Raw genomic sequence first — 20,690 nt, 5'->3', positions numbered from 1 at the left:
CACATTCGAGTATTCTTACGGTCGAAGAATAATCGTCTGTGATTGGTCAATTTTTTTACTGCTTAAGTTTTTTTTTTCTGTTCAGGGCGGAAACCCTAAAGACCATGACATATAAAAAAAAAAAAAAAACTTAAGTAATAAGAAAAATGACAAATTACAGACGATTATTCCTCGAGAAGAATGATTGATTGTGGGTGGTCAATTTTTCTTACTTCATAAGTCTTACGTTTTTTGTATGTGCCATGACCGTAACACCGATAACTGATCGGGCGTCTTATAAAAATCTTAAAATAATTAATAAAAGATGTGTATGAAAAGGTTTAATATTTAAAAAATTGTGTCGTCACCTTACCATGTTCGAAAAAGGATATATTTCATTGAGCGAGTTGTACCGAGTAATGTGCCATGTCCATTAATAAAATTAAAATCAATGTTTCGAAAACACCGTGTTGACGCCATCCGAGGATCTGTTTACAAAAATAATGGTATTATAACAAGGCCAAATCGAAATGCGTAATAATTTGAATGCTCAGAATTTTTAAAGAAATGCCAAGCATTTGGAAATAGCATTTGATGCCGACAACTTAATTATTTAATTAAGATTAACTTAATTAGATTAATTATTCAACTTAATTAGATTAATTAAGACTAAAAAAATAAAAATTAAGAAATTAATTAATAATCACTTAATTTTAAGATACAACTATTTTTAATGCAGATAAATAGTAGATATTTTTTTTTAACCGACCTTCTTGCTCTCTTATTCATCTTTTCTCTTTTTTTTTTTCTTTAGCAAGAAATTTATAAAATCACACTTAATATCGCTGATGAGTCGAAACACAATTGTTTTCAATTTAGATAACAAATATTGAATCACACTTTGCCATCGACAAGTCAATTATTGAATCAAATTAATGAGGGTTAATAAAATAAGAATTATTGAATCGATTAATAATCACTTAATTTTGATGCAGATAACGAATATTGAATCACACTCAATGTCGCCGATGAGCCCCTTCACACATTTCCAAAGTAATCTAGAGAAAAGCACACGTTGGCCACCATGTTATCGATGTCCCGACGCAATAATGATTTATAATAATTATCTACAATAGATAATATTCTATAAATATCTGTGGCACGTGGCGGTGCACACGCGGCGACTAGCACAAAGAGATTCCTCCTCCTTTTCCTGCTTTCCCTCCTTTTCGCCTGACCAGATGTATAAGTAATAGCGGAGCAACAACTACGCTGTCCCGTTGTCCCAACTACGTCTTTTGGAAAGTTCACTGATCTTCCGATCCGAAATTAAACCGAATCTCCGATTTCTCTGAATTTCCCGTGCAGAGAACGTTCGCAGGCCGGTGACACCGAAGCCAGCGAGGGGGATGGTGAAGGAGAAGAAAATAATTTTCCCCCCGACGACTGAAGAGATGCTTCAAGAGAGACTTCAAGAAAGAGGATATATAAATTTCAGAATTTTTTTGTCCCAAATTTTTATCATTTTCATATGGGAATTCTGAAAATCAGCGTTGATAATTATTAAATAACAATTAAAAACAAAATCGTTTATTGCATACCAATGCGTGCACAAAAAAAAAAGAAAGTCATCTTGCATATTCTAATTTTCAAATTTTGATAGATCTTCATGCATTTTATGCATTTTCGAAATAAGCAATTTAATATAATCGCACATGTAAATATAAGAAATTCTCTTTAATCCTTTGCATATTCATGTATCTGTTTTTATGTTGCATATTTTTCACATACACACCATGAAATAGTAGTATGTGAATTCACACAACATATAATTACATAATATTAATAATATATTTTCAAATTCTGCAAATGTAAACAAAAATATTAACTTAGAAAATAGAAACGACTAGAAATGATCGCTCGGAAAGGTGTAACATAAAAGAGAAGCAAATGATTGTTCGATCACAGGCAAACAGGTATAAAAGTTGAGCCGATTGAATGTTACAAGTTAAAAATTTCATTCTCAAGGCCTCGGAAGGCACGAAAATAAGGTCAACGACTTGACTGGGATGCACAAACAAGGAAAACAGGAATACATGCAGAAAGAAAGACTCACTCTATTTCTTTCCATAGCAAGAAAAATTGTTTCACCATCTTCTCGACCCGAACAAAGAACAGCAACAGCAAGTTTGTTCAAACGATGTTCAAGCATGCAAAATTGACATAAAAACATAGACCAAAGTCATGACATCTTTTTAGCAGTACTTTTATTAGGAAATACTTTTGCACTTATTAAATACCTTATATTCATAATTTGAATTATAATAATTATTGTTATAGCATTGTCCTAACTCCCTACTAAGAAGCATGCTTTTACTAACACATGTTACACGATCTTAAAATTATAAGCCATGTTTTTGTTTCACTCGCTTTAAGCCCCATTGTCCTTAAAATACAGCTCTTATATACTACGGGATTCAATACAACAAATACTTGAGAAATGTGCCAAAATATGCGTCGCGCTTCGAGTGACAATCGCGCACCGTTTTCGAAAAGACAAATATAATTAAATTCTCATATCGCAAAAATCAAGTTAGTTTGATTGTTATATATAAGAGAGACGGAAGGGGAAGGATGAGGCGCGATGCATCACCACAGGAAGAATTATTGGGCGCGTTTCTCTGTTATAAAATTACTATAAAATTACTAACTCATGTATATAGTATATACATATACACATATATATATATATATATATATATATATATATATATGTATATACATACATATAACATAAATATATATATATATATATCACATATATATTATATACCATATACACATAGTGTGTGTGTGTGTGTGTGTGTGTGTGTGTGGTGTGTGGTGTGTATTATATATATATATAGTGTATATATATATATATATATATATACTACATATAATATATATATATATATATATATATATATATATTATATGTACTATATATATATACTATATATACTATATATATTATATATACTATATATATATATATACTATATATATATTATATGTACTATATATATATATATATATATATTATATATATATATATATATATACTATATATAATATATACAACATGTTGTAGACATTATAATTTTGAATATAGATTTGTTGCGGATGAGAATCTTACGACGAATTTATACCTTAGTATTACAAATTAATCATCGTTAAAATGAAAGTTATTTGTTATCTAATAATGCGGCACGTGTCGTCGGCGCTGAACGCAGATTTCGTACATTTCCATCGTACAATACAGGCTACATCGCTTTTTCTCTTTGTCGCAGTTTCTTTCGGAAGTTCTTTCAGAATTACTTTCAAAAGTAATAGATACATGATTAACACACATGACATCTCCATTGCGTTGGAAAGACCCTTTCTCTCCGGCGCAATTCCGGTCTGTCTGCGCTCAAAAATCTCATTCTTAACTCACTTAATCACCTCTTTTGTTTTAGTGTGCTGTATTTATTTACTCACTATTATAACTGACATTCGCATTATCGTCATCCCGCATTTCCTTCCTAGTCATTCCTTATGTGCAGTGCCTCGGTATATAACGACACCAGCGATCGATTTTAATTAGGAAGTCAACAAAAGACGATTGACTTCTCACTTACAAATTATAAAAAAAGCTGTTGCGATCAGCAAGAATCGAACGGCACGGTATGCGTTCTGCGAATTGCATTACAGCCGCGGGACGAAGCATCGCTCTGCTTCATGCCCCTTACTTCTCCCTTCTGTACGTTATTTTTTTGTCTTATGTGTCAATTAATGCTACACGTTGCTCGTCGCATATGCATCTCTTGTTCTTTTTTTTTTTTCCTCACGCGCATATTTTGCCGTATTACACTGAATCCGCACGCTTCTTACACCCCTATCAAGATTGCGCTTACGACAACAACATGACTCTGATAAATCGAAACACATCGTCGTCCCACTGCCGGTGATTGTACATAACGTATAACGTATTGCCGCGCTACAGAACCAAATGCGTGATCTCACTAGCTATCGTTAACGTGAAAAATATGCAATCAAGCATTAATTGACAATTAATTGTACAATCGATCGATCCCGGGGGTGGTGTCGACGAGATGTCGTCGAGTGATGTTGCACTCGAAAGCGAGGATGGCGCGTACAAAGTCGATCTCGACGAAGCGAAGAAAACGAATAAACACAAACGGAATCAACAATCTGATTCTGAACTGAATTTGCTTTAGCGTGTGGACGAGTTGTATATACACACGCGCGCGCGCGCGCAAGCGCACACACGTACAAAGTAGTAGATTTTCAAATTTACGTCAACATAATTTCCATCACTTCTACGTGCAGTTAGAAGTGGAAGCGATCGTTCGATCTTCGCTCGGAACCTCTCTTCGATTCTGGTTTCACTTTTGCAGCAGTGTGGGTTTGAATACAGGCTCTCAAAATACAACAGCACAAAATATACATTCGTGTAGTAATAATAAGTGTGTGACTAATAATAACGATAAGATGATTATTCTACGGGCACTAATGCTTAAGAGTCTAAAACCGTTGAACGGACGCAGTCGAAGGCTCTCGCACGTGATGTACAATATAATACTGAATCGCTCGGGACAGTCGCGCGAGTAGTGCGATGGGAACTGAGTTTATAACGAGTACTTCGGAAAAACGATCAAAGCGTCGGCGGCGATTCGGCGTAATATGGCATTATAATCCTGATCTATCGTTAAATTCCTAATAATAATAATAATCCTAATAGATCTCTACAATTATAAAATTCAATGTTTGCAAGCCAATCATCTATTAATGCTACACAACTCATTTCGAAGCACGAAATTTTCGTCGTAAATAGGCAAGCAACTATATGTAAGCAACTCACGTTTTCATAAGGAAAACATACTTAATGCAATCAACTAACATATTAAATGTAAATATTACGAGTACGCTTCCCGACGTAGTACAAAATTGCAATATGGATGGATTGTCGAAATGATCCATCTTGTTGGACTGTTTCAACGATCTTATCGAAACACTTCGCAAATCTTGTCCTTTGGTTAAAAGACAAATTTTTACATCGGGAAGTTTACTGTATTGTCGTAACGCAAGATGTATTTATTCACTTACGTGTTGTTCAAATTACTAAAAATAAAAACTTAGCTAAAAACAAGATATAAAAAAAGCTACTTATTCGGATACATGTGATATTGTTGCCAACTCAATGTAATCGTACATACATATATATCTATATATATATAGTCGAAAAGTTAACAAAAATCAAACGGCAAAAACATCCACCACAATCGCATTGATCACACGACAGATCTCTGCATATTACATGTGTATATATACGTGTGTGTTTTTTTCTTTCCTTTCTTTTCTTTTTTTTTTTTTAATTGCATTGCCTATTTAATCAATTAGATATTCGGTAACTGTAAAAAAGACTTACAAATAAATGATACGAGGTTCTTCAATCGATTCTAATCGATAAAGTTATGATTCTATCTACAAATAATAATACCATCGTAAAAACGGAGAGACCAAAGCGATACACGGTGTAATTAAATATAATATAAACTGCCTCAAAATGGCTACCTATTTACTGCTATCATAAGTGGCTATTATGATAATAGTTAAGTATCGTTCACACTTCTTTGATTGTGGTTTAGTTACATACTTTAAGACATTATGATACATGTGAGTATGACACGGATTTTTCCACTAAAAATATCTGTTAGATACGCTGAGCATTACTGACTTAAGCACTGTACTAAATTCACATAAAATTGTATTATTATTATTAGAAAACTAATTATTTTTCATTGGTTTGAAATACTGGTTTAATAGATCCGTATAAAACCTTTGTCAACTGGTACTCTTAGAATAATGATTTACACGATACTCGACTCCTTGCGAGGAAAGAATGCTATGTACGAGTAAGTCATTACAATTCAACTGTCATTGGACATTACAACAGGCAACAATTGCAAGTCATGTTTTTTAGTTCGCATTAACATCCATAATTATACGACTCGTATTTCTCTCCTTTTATTTTTGCTTTACGATATAGCCCGATATCGTGAAATATACAGAGACAATCGAGCTCGTTAAATACATAATGATACCATATAAAGAAATGATAAATGAGAATAAATACGATTATGTAAGATCTGTGACATATGTTTCGATTAAACGTTCAACTTCAGCTTCTTGAGAATGTGTTCATCAGTCGGATGGCAGCAGTCTTACTGCAGCAATTAATAAAAGCTCTAACAAGCCTTCTAAGTTAGATTAGTTTTTTTTTTCTCCTTTACATGTATCTTGTATATTGTCTAATATAAATAAATTAATGATCCAGTATGAGGCCAGAGAAAGGCAGTTACATACTCTAAGTGATAGATAAACTTTACTTTATCTTCTATGAATTATTGTTCATATCCACTTTTGTTTTGTATCTGGCACTCTTTCCTATTTTAGGCTGCTTCTCAGTTTAACTGTAATTTATTCTGCTGGATTATTGCGTTGCATGGAAAAATATGGCTTTATCCAAAATGCTATTTAACAAAGGCAATACATCGTACAATTACATTGTATGCGCGCCACAGTTGTCACAATTAAACTTCTTTGAAAAGGCAGAACCAGTGTCCGTAAAAACAACGAGGGTGTTTCCGCCGATTTTTACAGACATCAGGTAATTCTTATCGTCAATTACAAATGCTGTTATTTGTACACTATGCATGTAAAAAGCATTACACTACATACGTCATGATCATTTTTATCTCTTGTGATGTTCAACAAAGCTAAATGGTAAACTTCGAATAAATACCGGTTCCTCTTACTGTATAAGTTATCAAGGTATATATAGAATAAAGGCAGAAAGAAGAAACCTTCCTCGACAAAGTGCCTACAAAAATATCTGTATAATAGATTGAGGATTGCTGTGTCTGCGACTTTAAGTCTGGTTATATTAGCCACGTGTTACCAGTCTTAAACATAGTGACTAATCGATCATCATGGACAAGTCCCTCTTTCTACAATTGTATACATTTTTTGATCTTTAAGCGTCATTCTGGTGCAGAATACAAAGCGTGTCGTAATCAAGAATCTCTTAATCCCCGTCGGACTTATTTTAAAAAATACAGAAAGATAAATACTCGGTAAATACATGTACATGTGTACAGATGCCACAGATAACTTAACGAGAGCAAGCTGAGCTTCACTGAACCATATATAAATATGATGTAATAAAAAATAACTTATATGCTACGAATGCCTTCTCGTCAAAACATTTCGAGGTCATTAAAAAAATATCTGTTATATGACATAGTCAATCTTCTTTTTCTCTTTCCCCCCCCCCTTTTTTTGTCTTTTCTCCTTTTATGAACTATATTTTATAAATCCGTCTCATTATGAACGATATTTGATGCAGGATTCAAAAACGTATTTCACACTATCCATATAGCTACGCTACATCGGTCACTAAGTAGAAGAACGGAACACGGCGGATAATCGACCATACGCGTAGTGTTCGTCCACAGCATAAAGGAATTCTTATCAGAGATATATGAATATATCCTATACAAATCGTATTCTCGTATTCTCAGTGAGTCTTTCGGTAAGCGCTTACATACAAATCCTGCGTATAAAAAAGTCTCAAAATAATAAGATTTGAAACGCGTTTGTTCAATACTCGATCTAATATTTTGATCTTTAGCGTCATTTCCCTTACAAGTATAACACTGTTACAACGCAAGCACTTATAAGTACGGAATTAATATTTTCGATATTAATTCACGCTGGATGGCGGATGGAGTACTTGCGCAATGCAATTTTACCCAAAAACAAACATTAAAAAGGCAATCTATTTTCAAGGTTTTCCTCAAAAAAGATATTTTCTCAAAAATTCTTTTCAAAAAATTTTCTTAAATGTTTTTATCGCAAGATAAGGTTTTTTTTACATACGTTTTATTTAACATGTACATCTCAAGAAAAAATTAATCATAGTTTGAAATATAACTGAATAATTCTCATTCTCATCTGATTCTTGAAATACATTAAAAATCAATAAGAAGACAAAAATTTTTGTAATATTAAGAAAAGTTTTAGATAAAAATAAAAAATTTCGTGTTTGTCTACCATTTTGAACATTTCAAATTTTAGAAACTGAACCCAAACGGTTCTCATACAATTTTTACATTTTATTTTTCTAAAGATTATAAATAACGAGCATACGAGGATGTAATATATATAATTTTTCAGTTATGAAAAAACTGAATAGTCGAAATGCACTAATAAAATGAATATTTTTTTAATATAATTTCGAATAAATTATATTTATTACACTATACCATCATATTTGGCTTTTACATTTTTCATATTGCTTTGCAAAAATCAAGCCTGATTTTTATCATTAATTATTAATTTTTAATAAAACAAGAAAGTATTGTATAAATTATGAATTTATTTTACTTCCTTTTTCTTGGCTTTTTATTATGCAACACAGAACAGAATTTTCAAGAAAAATCCAGGAAAACTTCAAAATAGATTACTTATTTAAAGTTAGCTATACTATGTGCGATTCGTGATTTACAATTTCCGACTTTCAGTAAATGCAATAGAAATTCATGTTACGAAAAAATATCCTGAAGAATAAAGAAAAAAAAATTAGGATACTTTCCACATAATCGAATAAATTAAGGATGTTAGAAAATATCGTAGGTATTAAAGAAATCGAAGATATTAATATAAATATCATACTATAAAAGTTATTTTTTTCTTTTTCCATTGGAATTTTTCGAAAGATATATTGAATATATTGTTCGAGAATTGAATATATTTTTCGAGAATATATTGTCAAATTCCGCATCAAATTTCTTTGGTTCTTTCGTTACAACAAAAAAAAACTTTCCATATTAAAAAAAAAAAAAAAAAAAAAATGTACCAAATGGTAGAATCGAGAAACAAATTAGTCGTTTATTTGCTTTGTTTTGATAAACGATCATTTTGAACTAATCTATCTACAAAGCCCCATGTTAAGCCCTTTAGTTGTGATTTAGTGCATTTCTATATATCAATAATCGCGCCCTTTGATTTCATTGGACCATCACTTTGCTGAGGTTCCAGAACTCAATCTTGATTACGAAAACTCTACAATTTATGTCACGCGTATTATAGATTTTCAATAATCAAGTTGTGTTTTGGAACATACTCCTGACGGCACGAACTCGATAAATCTATTTACAGGCAATAATGACAAATCACGTATCGCACATAATCTGCCATTAATTTTTCGACAAGTTATTATAGTATAATACACTAAGTATATAATCGTAGTTTAATATATCTCTAAGATAATATATCTTTGTACTTAAAGAAAAAGCTGGGTATTTCGGCAGTCTTCCTAAGGACACTGAATCCAACGTAAACACGATGTAAGACAATCGCCTGCAAGTTTCATAACTTAATGCTGTGTCCGAACTGTTACATATGGTATCTTGTTTCTTTTTCATATATACAGGGTGCGGAGCTGTCCAAAACATAAATTATATCTGCAGAATGGATATCACGTCGGTATAAATGCACAAATACATATACTGTAAATATGGTAGTCTTATAAGTTGGCGTACAAACGCGACGCTACGAGTGCGAATGAGTTAATGAAGTGTAAACTGAAAATAAAAAGGAAAAAAAACAAAAAAATAAAAAGGAAATTATAAAATACAAACTCAGTGTAAAGAAGATAAAAATATAAAAACCGACGGTTTGGAACAGCTCTAGGATGCGGCGATAAAAAATCCCACTCAAAAATTTCATAATTTAAAAAAAAAAACTCACTATTTCTTTGTACAGCACTACGGTAGGCTGGAATTCAGGCTCTCCGGTAAACGATAATTCATCATATGATACGGCGGACTGGCCGGACTACCCGGTTGACTGTTCATGCCGAGATTGCTGGAGCCGCGTCCACGTTTTCGCCTCTGTAGAATGCCCTTTCTGACCATGTAGAATCGAATTGTGCTGATCGGTATCTTGTACTTTTCCGAGGCTACTTGAAATGTCATGCCACGTGCCACCATGTCCGAAGCTTGCTTGAGTTCCTCTTCCGAGCGTCTTTGTCGTCTTTGATAACCTAAATGACGCCAATATAATTAAATTGCATAAAGATGATGGACGGAAAAGTAGATACACAAACTCACCTTCGATTGCGGGAAATGGGCTGCTAGGATTACAATTACTACTGGGTACCATACTAATGGAATATGGTTTCTCCTGTTGTTGAGAAAATTGTTCATCGGGCTCCATTTTTACCATACCCGTGGTCTCGGTAAGAGTCGCCTCGCAAGCGCTTAAAGCTTTTTCTAAATGTTGTAGCGCTTCACTATGTTCCATATTTACGAAGTTGGAGGAGTTAGGATTCTGTGAGACGGGAGTGATGGTGGACGAATTGTTTCCTGTATTCGTCATCGGCGTACATGACAGGAAATCAGAGGTGCTTCCATCGTTAGATGAAGTTTCTGCTTTATTGTAATTGTTACTGTCACCATGAGTAGGAGTCGACGGAGTAACAGGTGCATTAGAATCACACGATTGTGTGTTCATCTCACTCACTGAGTTATCGCATCCCTGAGTGGATAAGCCACGGACCTATCAAAGAATATGTAACATATTGTCAAATATCTGAACATATGAAATTATTACAACTCTCGTACTATATACGAGTAAAATATTGCTATTATATCACTATAATGTTATAATTATATGCCTTTTATAGCTTCTACTAAGATTAAAGAAAACAAAATACCAAAGAAATAAAAATGAACAGAAACTGAAAATATATTAAATATGTAAAATAATCAAAAGGCTATACCTGTAAAACTTCTGCTGCTTGCATCAATGTAGCGAGTTGCTGTTGCTCGACATATACCTCTCCACGATACATAAACTCGACCAGTGCTTGAAGCTCCCACATTTTCATGTCTCTCAGAAAGATGACAGGATGAGTACATGGTATCTCCAATAGCAGGCGCTCCAAATAATCACTACAGGCGGATAATACAACTTTGTGGCATTTTATCGAGCCTCCGTCACATGCCAGAGTAACATCGACAAATTGCTCTGAGCTAAGCAATTTTGGAAATGCACTGTGCATATTCGACTGATGAGAATTCCAAGAGACGCAAAACTGTTGGCGATCTCCTCCGGGATAATTGCACGGGTTAGATATATTACTTCCAGATTCCATGGTTGAAGCTCAACGAAGAACAAACTGCCTGTTAAAAGAAGAAAAAACAGGATAATTCATTGAAATTTAGATCAATGCCATATCCGCTTAGTTGTCGCGAAAAGACCGCATTTCGTTCCGAGCATGATGTCACTTGGTTATAAAAAAAAAAATTATGAAAAATATACGTTGTAAGAAAAAAAACTCATAGAAAAACCTTGCCTTTTAAGTGTCTCTCAATGTTCCGTACGTCACTTAATAATTGAACAAAGCGCACCGATGAAAAAAATAAAAAAAACCGCAAGATAAAAGTATAAAAATCGTCTCTTCAACAAAGACACCACTGCTAACATAAAACCGACTCGAAGGAAGCCAACGGGATAACTCTTGTCCGCGAGTTATTCTTGGACGCCGTAATTAACGAGAGAAATGACGAAGTTTTCGTTTCTGCTCCGTATTTCCTCGAGTCGAATCCCATTCTCGTCCGGATTCTCCTGGCGGAAACGCGGCGAAGCGGCTCTTTCGGCTCGGCCGCGAGAAGCGACGCGTTATCTCCGGCGTGAAAAACGGCGTCCGAAAATCCGCGTGTGCAGAACGGGGGAACGTCATCGGAACAAAGACAAAGACAAGAGGGGGGGATCTCGCGGGAGCAAGAGGCCTGACTGCCGATTCCGACTCCTCCCCCCCGAAAAGGGATCGTCCTTGTCACCCCGAGGACGCGTACCTCGCTGGAGTAACGTGATCGTCGCACGAACAAAAGATATCACTGTGGCTCCCGGGCTAGGTTAACGAGAAACGTGATGGTTACTTAAAAAAAAAAAAAAAAAAAAAAAAAAAAATTACAACATGGCTGTCTGGCATAGGTCTGGCGTATAACAATATCCGCGTGCATATAGATATAAAAGACACACATACACATGCACCAAGTATGTATTAGCGAGCCACATATACATAAGTCATACGCCATACACTCCTCTCTAATGGTACACGACTTACGGACACAAAACACTATTACTCCGGATTGCATATGAAATATATTCAAGGGCCGATTCGAATGTTACCGCGATCGAGCGCGGCGTCCATCGAATCGATCGGCAATCGAGGGCGAGGACGACGGGCGCTGTCGGCAGAAAAATTAGCAATCGGTTAGACGGACGGAAGGACGGACGCTACCGGCCGAAAAAAATCAGCCGACAGCGTGCGACGCGATGTGCGAGTGCGACAAACTCTCACCAGCCGGATGCACGCACTCATAGGCAGCAGACGGGCATGCGAGCACGCACTCGTTCACTCACTCACTCACTCGTACTTATATACATACATGTGCGTGTGCGTGTGTATGTGTGTGTGTGTGTGTGTGCGCGCGCGTGTGATGCGTGTACACATAGACCCGGATGGAAAAGAAGGAACGCGTCTTTGCCGCCGCCGACTCCAACGATGATGACGCTAGCGACGACGATGCCATGCTTATTGGTGTACGAATCACGTGTCGCGAATTAATTCTCCGAAAACCTACGAATCGAAATGTGCCGTCGTTGACATCCGCCTTCTTCTTGGCCTTAGCGCGGTCCCAGGTCGGACCACACGGCCGAGCAACAGAGACGCGGGTGAAGAGGAAGAAATTGACGTGTCCCGTGTCCGCGAAAGCCGGCTTGATAATCCGCCTGGCGTTACCGTCTCGGCGCGGGGGGGGAGGAGAGGAACAAAAAACCCCGGCGAGGGGAAATCTCTGCGGGAGAGACGATGCACGATGCACCCCCTTCGCGCACAGAGAGACACAGACAGACAGGACCCCGTCTCGGGATCGCCGGACAAAATTTCACTACACGGTTCACCCGTGTGCGTGCACTCGCCGTGTACGTGAACGCGCGCCCGTGCCTGCGTGCGCGCCCGTGCCTGCGTGCGCGTACGCGCCCGCGCGTACATTCGCTTCTTTCATCTCTCCTCACGCGGTCCTCTCCCACGGGGACGCGCCGCGAGCGTCATGCCGTATCGCGCATCGCCTCGGGGGGAAAGCTTCGGCGCAGAAACACCACGCGACGGACGCTCGCCTCTAACTACGAAAATTAGTTCGCACTCACTCGGCTTCTCTCCCCCGATCGGTTTCCTCCGTCAACTCCAGTTTTAGACTATTCCGTCGTTTTAGCAGAAAGAATTCCTTAGGAAAACATTCGCCGAGATTTACCACTGAGGTGAGGGAAGCCGACGCCGGAAGGGGTAGAGGAGGCAGGGGAGACTCGCCGAGAACACCGAGACAGGGGAGGCAGAATGGTGAAGACCGTCGGAAAAGGACGAGAATATGTCCGCGTTAGTCGTTCTTTCTCTCTCTCTCTCTCCCCCCCCCTCCCTTCCCCCTCCCCACTCTCTCTTTTTATATACGTAATATAGGGTAGACCCTAGCGCAGGGGACATTGGCGTGAGGCCTGCTATATGCATGACGCTATAGATTGCGGGAGGGGAGAAGTGAGTGAGAGAGAAAGAAAGCGAGAAAGAACAGCTAGAGCGGGTAGAGGACCGAGCGGGACCCGTCTTTCCTTCTTGATCGATACTTACTCGGTCTAGCCGGGTCGTATACCCTCGCGTTACCGATGTCCCGATGCCGACGACGACGGCGTTCCCGGGCGACGCACTCTATCCGCCAGAATTAAGCTAGCGTGTCGCGACGGGCCTCTAGCGGCGCGCATCCGTCGTCGCGCAGCGAAACTCGCGCCGATCTTCGCCCACGGATCCGCGACGATCCTCCTTAGATGGGTTTCTTGCTGGACTTTTTCTGCGACGGTCGCGGGGCATCGGCGATGCGGCCCGATCGATCGACCGACCGTATTTCCGACCGCGATGGATAACCGCGTCGACGGCTGAATCTCACCACGCTCACGACACGATCCTGAGCACCGTCCTCGTCTTTACGCGCGAAACTCCCGGCGCGAGGCGAGCCAGCGGGACGTCGGAGCGCCGATTTCATGGAAACCGCCCGAAGAATATGTATTATGTATACGTGATATATGATATATACATATATATATATATATAACATATATATATTATATATGTGTGTGTGTGTGTAACGTATATCACGCGCGTACGCGGAGCTCCGTTCTTCCTAGATTGTATTCTCCATGTTCGTTCCCCCGTCCCGTCTTTCTTTTCTCTTTTCTCTTTCGTTATTGTCTTCGAGATTTTCGGAAAGAGTGCGCGCTCGTTTCGTTTGGTGGAAGAGATCGAGAACAACAAAACTGAAAAAATACATGGTAGACGTGTATAGTTACGATATATCCACGGTCGAAAAATAATTGGAGTAATACGTGAGAAAGACGTATGTAAATTGAAGACAAACCAGGATTGTATCGTAAATTTTTTTTTCTCTTAAGTCGTAACGAAAATTTTGAATTTTGCTGTAAGGAAGGGGGGGAGATAGTAAATGGTAAAATCTATTTTCCTGATTGGTTCACTTGACTTTGAGACTCGTTCTCTACCAATGTACATTATTGTATTATTTGTACTCAAAATAAAATAAGTGTGTTAAATGTTGGAAAAAGAAAAAGAAATGCAATGAAAAATGTAAAAAGTTTGACTATTAAAAATATGATGTAACATGAAATCCAAAAGCGGGACATAAGACGTCTTAAAGACGTCTTATGTTCCAATTTTGGACTTTGTTTTATTTTGTTTTTATTTATGAATGCATTTCAAAAATGCATTTTTAAGAAAATGCGACTGATATGTACGATAGATATTTTCCAGCAAGGGGATATAAAGAGTTCAGATACGATGAAAATAAGAAATAAAAAATAAATAAAAAGTATTAGAAACAAAATTATTTCCGACTAATAAAAGGATATCTTATCATTCCTTGATCTTTTTCTATTGAAGTATGAATTCCTAAATATCGAAATTTAATTCTCTATTTCCAATTCTTAATTTTCAATTTTTATTTTTTCATTTCTGATTATTTTCATTGTGTCTAAATCAAATACACAATTCAGACAATACAAAGTTCAAAATCGTAATATAACCTTTTAATATAAAACCTAAAAATATCTTTGCAAAAGATGTCTAAAGACGTTTTAAGATAATTTATATATCTTGATTTTAGACTTTATATTGTCTGGGAACATGATGCAATCAGTATGGAAACTCCACGAAGAAACGCGATTACGCAGATTTATGCCGTGTTTCGATATACACTGCCATTACTGAAAATTTATAATATATGTAACGAGAATTATAAATATAATATTTTATTGTCATATCGGAATAGTTTATCGCGCAGATCATATTTTTTTAGTTGGATTCAATAAATTTTAATGTGATAAGAACATATATACTTATATTACACAAATTTATGAGAATAGAAAAAGTCCATTTTATGCTACAAATTGATGCTTCGAAATATTCCCTATTGGTCAATCGATAGAATTCTTTGTCTGATAGATTATTTAAATGTTTTAAAATGTAGAATTCAAAGTGAGACATTCAAAGTGAGATAAAAATATATTATAAGTTTAGGGTATTATCACTAATAATGATAAGTATTATGATTGCGTTCCACTTAATGCTCGGAACGTTCTCAGAACTATTTCATTTTTGTTCGCATTTTACACATATCCTTACAATAGAAATCCGATAATATTTTTGGATAATTTTTTTGTGCATTTGGTTATGTAGCCATGCAATTGTCTGGATAGACTCTTACTGACTATATCATCGAAATATAATATTGGACGGAGCATCTAATTATCTTGAGAAATATAGAAAAAAAACAAGACAATATGTAGATAAGAGCGATTCATATAAATCAGGGCCATAAAGCATTTGATATTTGCTTCCAATTTATTTGTTTTGCATAAAAATAAGCAGAAATCATAATTATTTATTAATAATATAACATAATATATAATAATTTCTGCTTTGCAATATTTATACACAGCATTATATAGTCAAAAATGGCATCGCATTAAGAATATTTCAAATTTTTATAAATATAAAAATATTTATAAATATTTTTATAAATATGCTGTTTCCCTTCTCGCCAGATAAAATTTCACCAATAGATAAACAAAAAGAGAGATGTGTTTATACATATACTGCTCTTTTTCTAAATCCAACAATATGAAAAATTTTAAAAATTTTATTCTAAGTCTAATATTATATGTCTATTATATTGTGATCCCAATATTCACTAATAGTACTAAAAATGACTCGTTTCCATATTGTTGCGTGGGACAGACGTGTTTCGTCCTTAGATAATTTTCGCATCGCACACTTTTGTCTTTGTTTTCCGATTCCGTCTTGGTTTCGCCTATTTTTGTTTTTGTATTTGTGTAAATTATATTCAATTGGACTCATTTCTTGAGATTAATATAGGGAATAAAAATAAAGAAGAAAAAGAAAATGTATGTGTATAAGATTTAGAATACTGACAATGAATTATCGGAGCTATCTCGTCGACAGTATTACTCCTTTATTCGATTTTGAATTTCCAACTGTTAACATGTGAATAGTAACATAAAACGGAATGCGCTGATAAAAAATATGTATTGATATGGAGTATCCTTAAAACCATTACATTTGAAAAAATTTAAGAGATCTTGGATTAACGAGCGAACTCCGACGAAAACGTTCACACATGCACACATGTTCACACATGCACACATGTTCACATATGCATATCTAACATACATTTATGTATACATACATACACTCATACATACATTTCTGTACATACATATGAACACATCTATACATATGAACACATTTTCGTATTGTTTTTTTGCATTACATTAGGTATCTAGCTCAATTCTAAGAATTCAACTTTGTTTCTTCATGTAATCTTTTAGTTTAGCAATATTAGTTTTGTAGGTACAGGCTGTAAAATGTTTATATAAAGCAAATATTGACGCGAGTTGACAGTTTTGGACACCATTTTAAATGGTCCAAATGATAAAAAAGATCTAAATTTAAAAAATTTTTCTCGTTTTTGATACGAAATTCATATGCTAGACACGTATTAGTGCATAAACTTTAATTGTGGAAAAGGATTTCCAGATCTATAAAGTTAATAAAAAATGAAAACAATACAAAAATTATTGTGTTTTGTCGGTAATACAGACACAGAATTAAAAATCCTTTTCCAGAATTGAAGTATAACCATTAACGCACCCGGGTGTATTTATATTTCATATGAAAGAAGAAAAAAATTAGAAAATTATAGTTTTGTTATCGACTTCTGAGATTAACTTGTGATAATTGTTTCGCTGTGCATAAAAGTTAGACTTTGAAATATAAACAACACATACTTACCCGTGACGGAATTACAAAGAAAAAGAATACTATGCTTTTAAAAATGCAGCTAGGAGCCGTATGTAAGAGAAAATTTTGCCTGAAAATTTCATGTATATGACGCGTGTCTGTATGTATGAGTGTACATATATATACATGAATGTATTTATGTATGTAGATGTGCATATGTACGAATGTTCTCGTTAGAGTTCGCTCGTCAGTCCAGCATCCCCTTAAGTCGTAATCATGAGATCGTAATCATATCACAATCAAATCCAACTAATCACATTACGAATTATTAAATAAAAAAAATTTATATCGATTGTAATTGAAAGAATTTAAAATTATAGATTATAATGCTTAAATTTATCCAATGTATATTTCGGGAGACTTTATTCTCATTCTCATAAATTTCAATCTTGCGAAGCTTGTTTTTTTTTTTTATTAAAATGGCTTTTTAGCTTTTAAAGAAACTAATCGGTCAAATCTTGCAAATTGTAAAATTATCGATTTTAAGATTATAATTTCAATCTGGAAGATTTCTTTTCATGTCCTGGCGCATCCGCATGGAAACACAAATTTTCGCACCGTATGAACGTAGTTTAATTTTCCAAGAGCACCAACAGATGGCGCACCAACCGACATCGACACCATGCGCTGCGATTCGTCCGTCACTGTTGTCATTGTCACTTTTGCGTCGATTGACAACGTTCGAATTAGCAGTGATCTACGAGAGATCTTCGACCCGCTAATTTAAGTTTTTAAATCAATTTGATGCGCGATCATGTCAAAGATAACGGGTTACGACACGCATGATGATGGTCCAGGATTCGTAGGCATCAGATTTTGTCAGGAGTGCAATAATATGTTGTATCCGAAGGAGGATAAAGAAACCAAAGTACTCATGTATGCGGTGAGTATACGTCATGGCGACGTTCCCAACGAGGTGGACCTCATTATTTTAAAAAGGAAGAGGATTGCTTTGAATTGCGATAATATAAATGCGTAATGCCTCTATTTCAGTGCAGAAATTGCGATTTCAAGCAACTGGCTGACAGCAACTGCATCTACGTGAACAAGATCATGCACGAGATAGAGTGAGTTCAGAACAAGTGAATTGGCGAGTTAATTAACATTCATGTAAACATCATTAAGTATTAAAACGATTCCCTAAAATTTGAAACACGTGCTGAGAATAGGAGAAGTGTATCATTTTGTGCATAAGTCCCTGTTATACAAAATGATGCCGTTCTCAGGATGGCGAATCTTCGCATTTGTCGCCAAAGTTCAATTGTTGTAGGAGCAATCCTGCACTAGAGTGTGCGCTAGTTATGTTGCAATTATGTATTTGTCATTTGATCACCCAATCACGCTTGACACTTTTTTCTTTCAGCGAGCTCACACACATTGTCGCCGATGTGATATCGGACCCTACGTTGCCAAGAACCGAGGAACATCCATGCCCAAAGTGCAATCACAGAGAAGCTGTGTTTTTCCAGGCGCAAACCAGACGGGCTGAGGAAGAAATGAGACTGTATTATGTGTGTACAAATCAGCACTGCTCTCACAGATGGACAGAGTGAAATAACGTACGAATGACATTCTGTGTTATCTTTGTCTACTTCCTAACTTTAACTTCTTGTGATTGACAAAGTGTACAGGGCTATATGCGAGACTCAAAAAGAGGCAAGAGATGCATTGTATAATGTGTATAATGTGTATAATATGAATAAAATTGTAATTGAAATAAATGTAGTGGAGATAGAATAAATGTTCGTGCACAAAGGGGTACAATGAATTTACCGTAAGGCTCAACGTTTGGCTCGTAATCTCTACTCTCTCGCCGAGCATTTATTTCTCCGATCGTTGAAACGCGCACGAGGTGATTTTGGGGATCGGGGACCACTTTACATGTCGTGTTCTCAGTGGTCGCGTTTATGAGCTACGTCGTGCAATCGTGACACATCTTCCCGGCGCGAACCGTTATCGTGGTCTATCGCGAAAAATTATGGGTGGCATCGCGAAATGCGCGAATAGATGACTGATTTCGTTGAGGAATCTGAATATCCTCGTCAGATTTATCTTGCTGATTGTTTCGTCATTTTAAGAAGGAAGTGGACGAACGCGTTGTGAATTCGCGATACGGCCACGTTCCGAAGACTTATTTTTTTTGTCCTGAGACTACTCCCAATTGTTCATCCGGGCCATGCACAGCCATACTGAATCTGTTACGCGCGTCCCTGGATACCTGGGTGGCTCGCTGCATCACGTGATCGCTAGTACGCGCACACACCACACACAACACATACATATATATGTCATATGCATTTGTATACATCATTGAGCCCATAGCATTTATATTTATATACTAGCTGCTAACTTGCCTCAAATACATGGCCCCGAAAAGCATGTACAAAAACACATGCGCGTGCGTATGAAGTAAGGGGCATGCGCATAAAAGTCTTATATATGCTATATATACCGACACACAAATTTTATATATATTTGAATAATAAATATGTAATATTTTTTTATTCCTTTCGATAATTGTTATAGCTTTTATTCATTTCTTGAAGAAAAAAGTTTCTTTAACAAAAAGTTGTTACGCCTTTTAAAAATATATATGTATATATTACAAAGTATTTGGTCTTGTGAAATAGGTATGTATATAATATATATATATATATATATATATATATATATATATATATAACATATAGAATTACATACGAAATATGTCTATATATGCTTACATTAATTTCTTTATTTTGTAAAATTTTTATTTGGTATAAAAAAAATAATAATAAGAAGACAAAAAATAATTCAAAGAATAATTCTTTTTAATTATTTTTTGTGTTATTATTATTATTTTTCTTACTAAACAAAAATTTTATAAAAGAAAAACTTAATATAAACATGTATGGATATATTTCGTATATAATTGTATATATTTATATATGTTTGCGTATATATTATATATGTTTTTGCATAAAAAATTTTTATCCACGAGATGTAGATATGAAAGCCCAAGTTTCAGGAGGATAAACTAAAGAGATTAATTCGAGTGAAGTAAATACTAAGTAATTAAATTAAAACATATTACCTTTTTATATTCATGTATAATTTAATTTAATAATTAAATATTATGAGTAATTTATACATTTTATACCTTGAAAAACCTTAATAT

General features: G+C 35.6%; 2 protein-coding genes across 11 annotated transcripts; one reads left to right on the top strand and one right to left on the bottom strand.

Annotated features, from left to right (window-relative positions):
- Window positions 1-327: 327 nt before the first annotated feature.
- On the bottom strand, window positions 328-19,726 carry LOC105431010 (uncharacterized). Of its 10 annotated transcripts, none has more exons than XM_089074219.1 (5): window positions 13,778-14,125; window positions 10,871-11,273; window positions 10,200-10,647; window positions 9,838-10,132; window positions 328-467 (listed from the first exon to the last, which is right to left on the bottom strand). In XM_089074219.1, exons 2-4 carry the CDS (start codon window positions 11,243-11,245, stop codon window positions 9,855-9,857), a joined length of 1,101 nt encoding a protein of 366 aa, XP_088930345.1. In that variant the 5' UTR covers window positions 11,246-11,273; window positions 13,778-14,125; the 3' UTR covers window positions 328-467; window positions 9,838-9,854. The 10 variants fall into 10 exon arrangements, with proteins under 10 accessions (XP_088930345.1, XP_088930344.1, XP_088930346.1 ...); XM_089074218.1 differs by lacking the exon at window positions 328-467 and adding an exon at window positions 2,230-9,447 and having other exon boundaries at window positions 13,778-14,124; XM_089074220.1 differs by lacking the exons at window positions 328-467; window positions 13,778-14,125 and adding exons at window positions 12,221-12,344; window positions 12,458-12,681 and having other exon boundaries at window positions 2,230-10,132.
- Window positions 18,116-19,288, top strand: RpII15 (RNA polymerase II subunit RpII15). Its single transcript, XM_011644905.3, has 3 exons — window positions 18,116-18,416; window positions 18,527-18,600; window positions 18,897-19,288. Exons 1-3 carry the CDS (start codon window positions 18,288-18,290, stop codon window positions 19,084-19,086), a joined length of 393 nt encoding a protein of 130 aa, XP_011643207.1. The 5' UTR covers window positions 18,116-18,287; the 3' UTR covers window positions 19,087-19,288.
- Window positions 19,727-20,690: the final 964 nt, after the last annotated feature.

The sequence above is a fragment of the Pogonomyrmex barbatus genome, unplaced genomic scaffold (assembly GCF_055798465.1).
Source record: "Pogonomyrmex barbatus isolate J1 unplaced genomic scaffold, ASM5579846v1 scaffold17, whole genome shotgun sequence".
Lineage (NCBI taxonomy): Eukaryota > Metazoa > Arthropoda > Insecta > Hymenoptera > Formicidae > Pogonomyrmex > Pogonomyrmex barbatus.
Note: the sequence above shows the minus strand (reverse complement) of the source record. Positions and strands in the feature narration are given on the sequence as shown.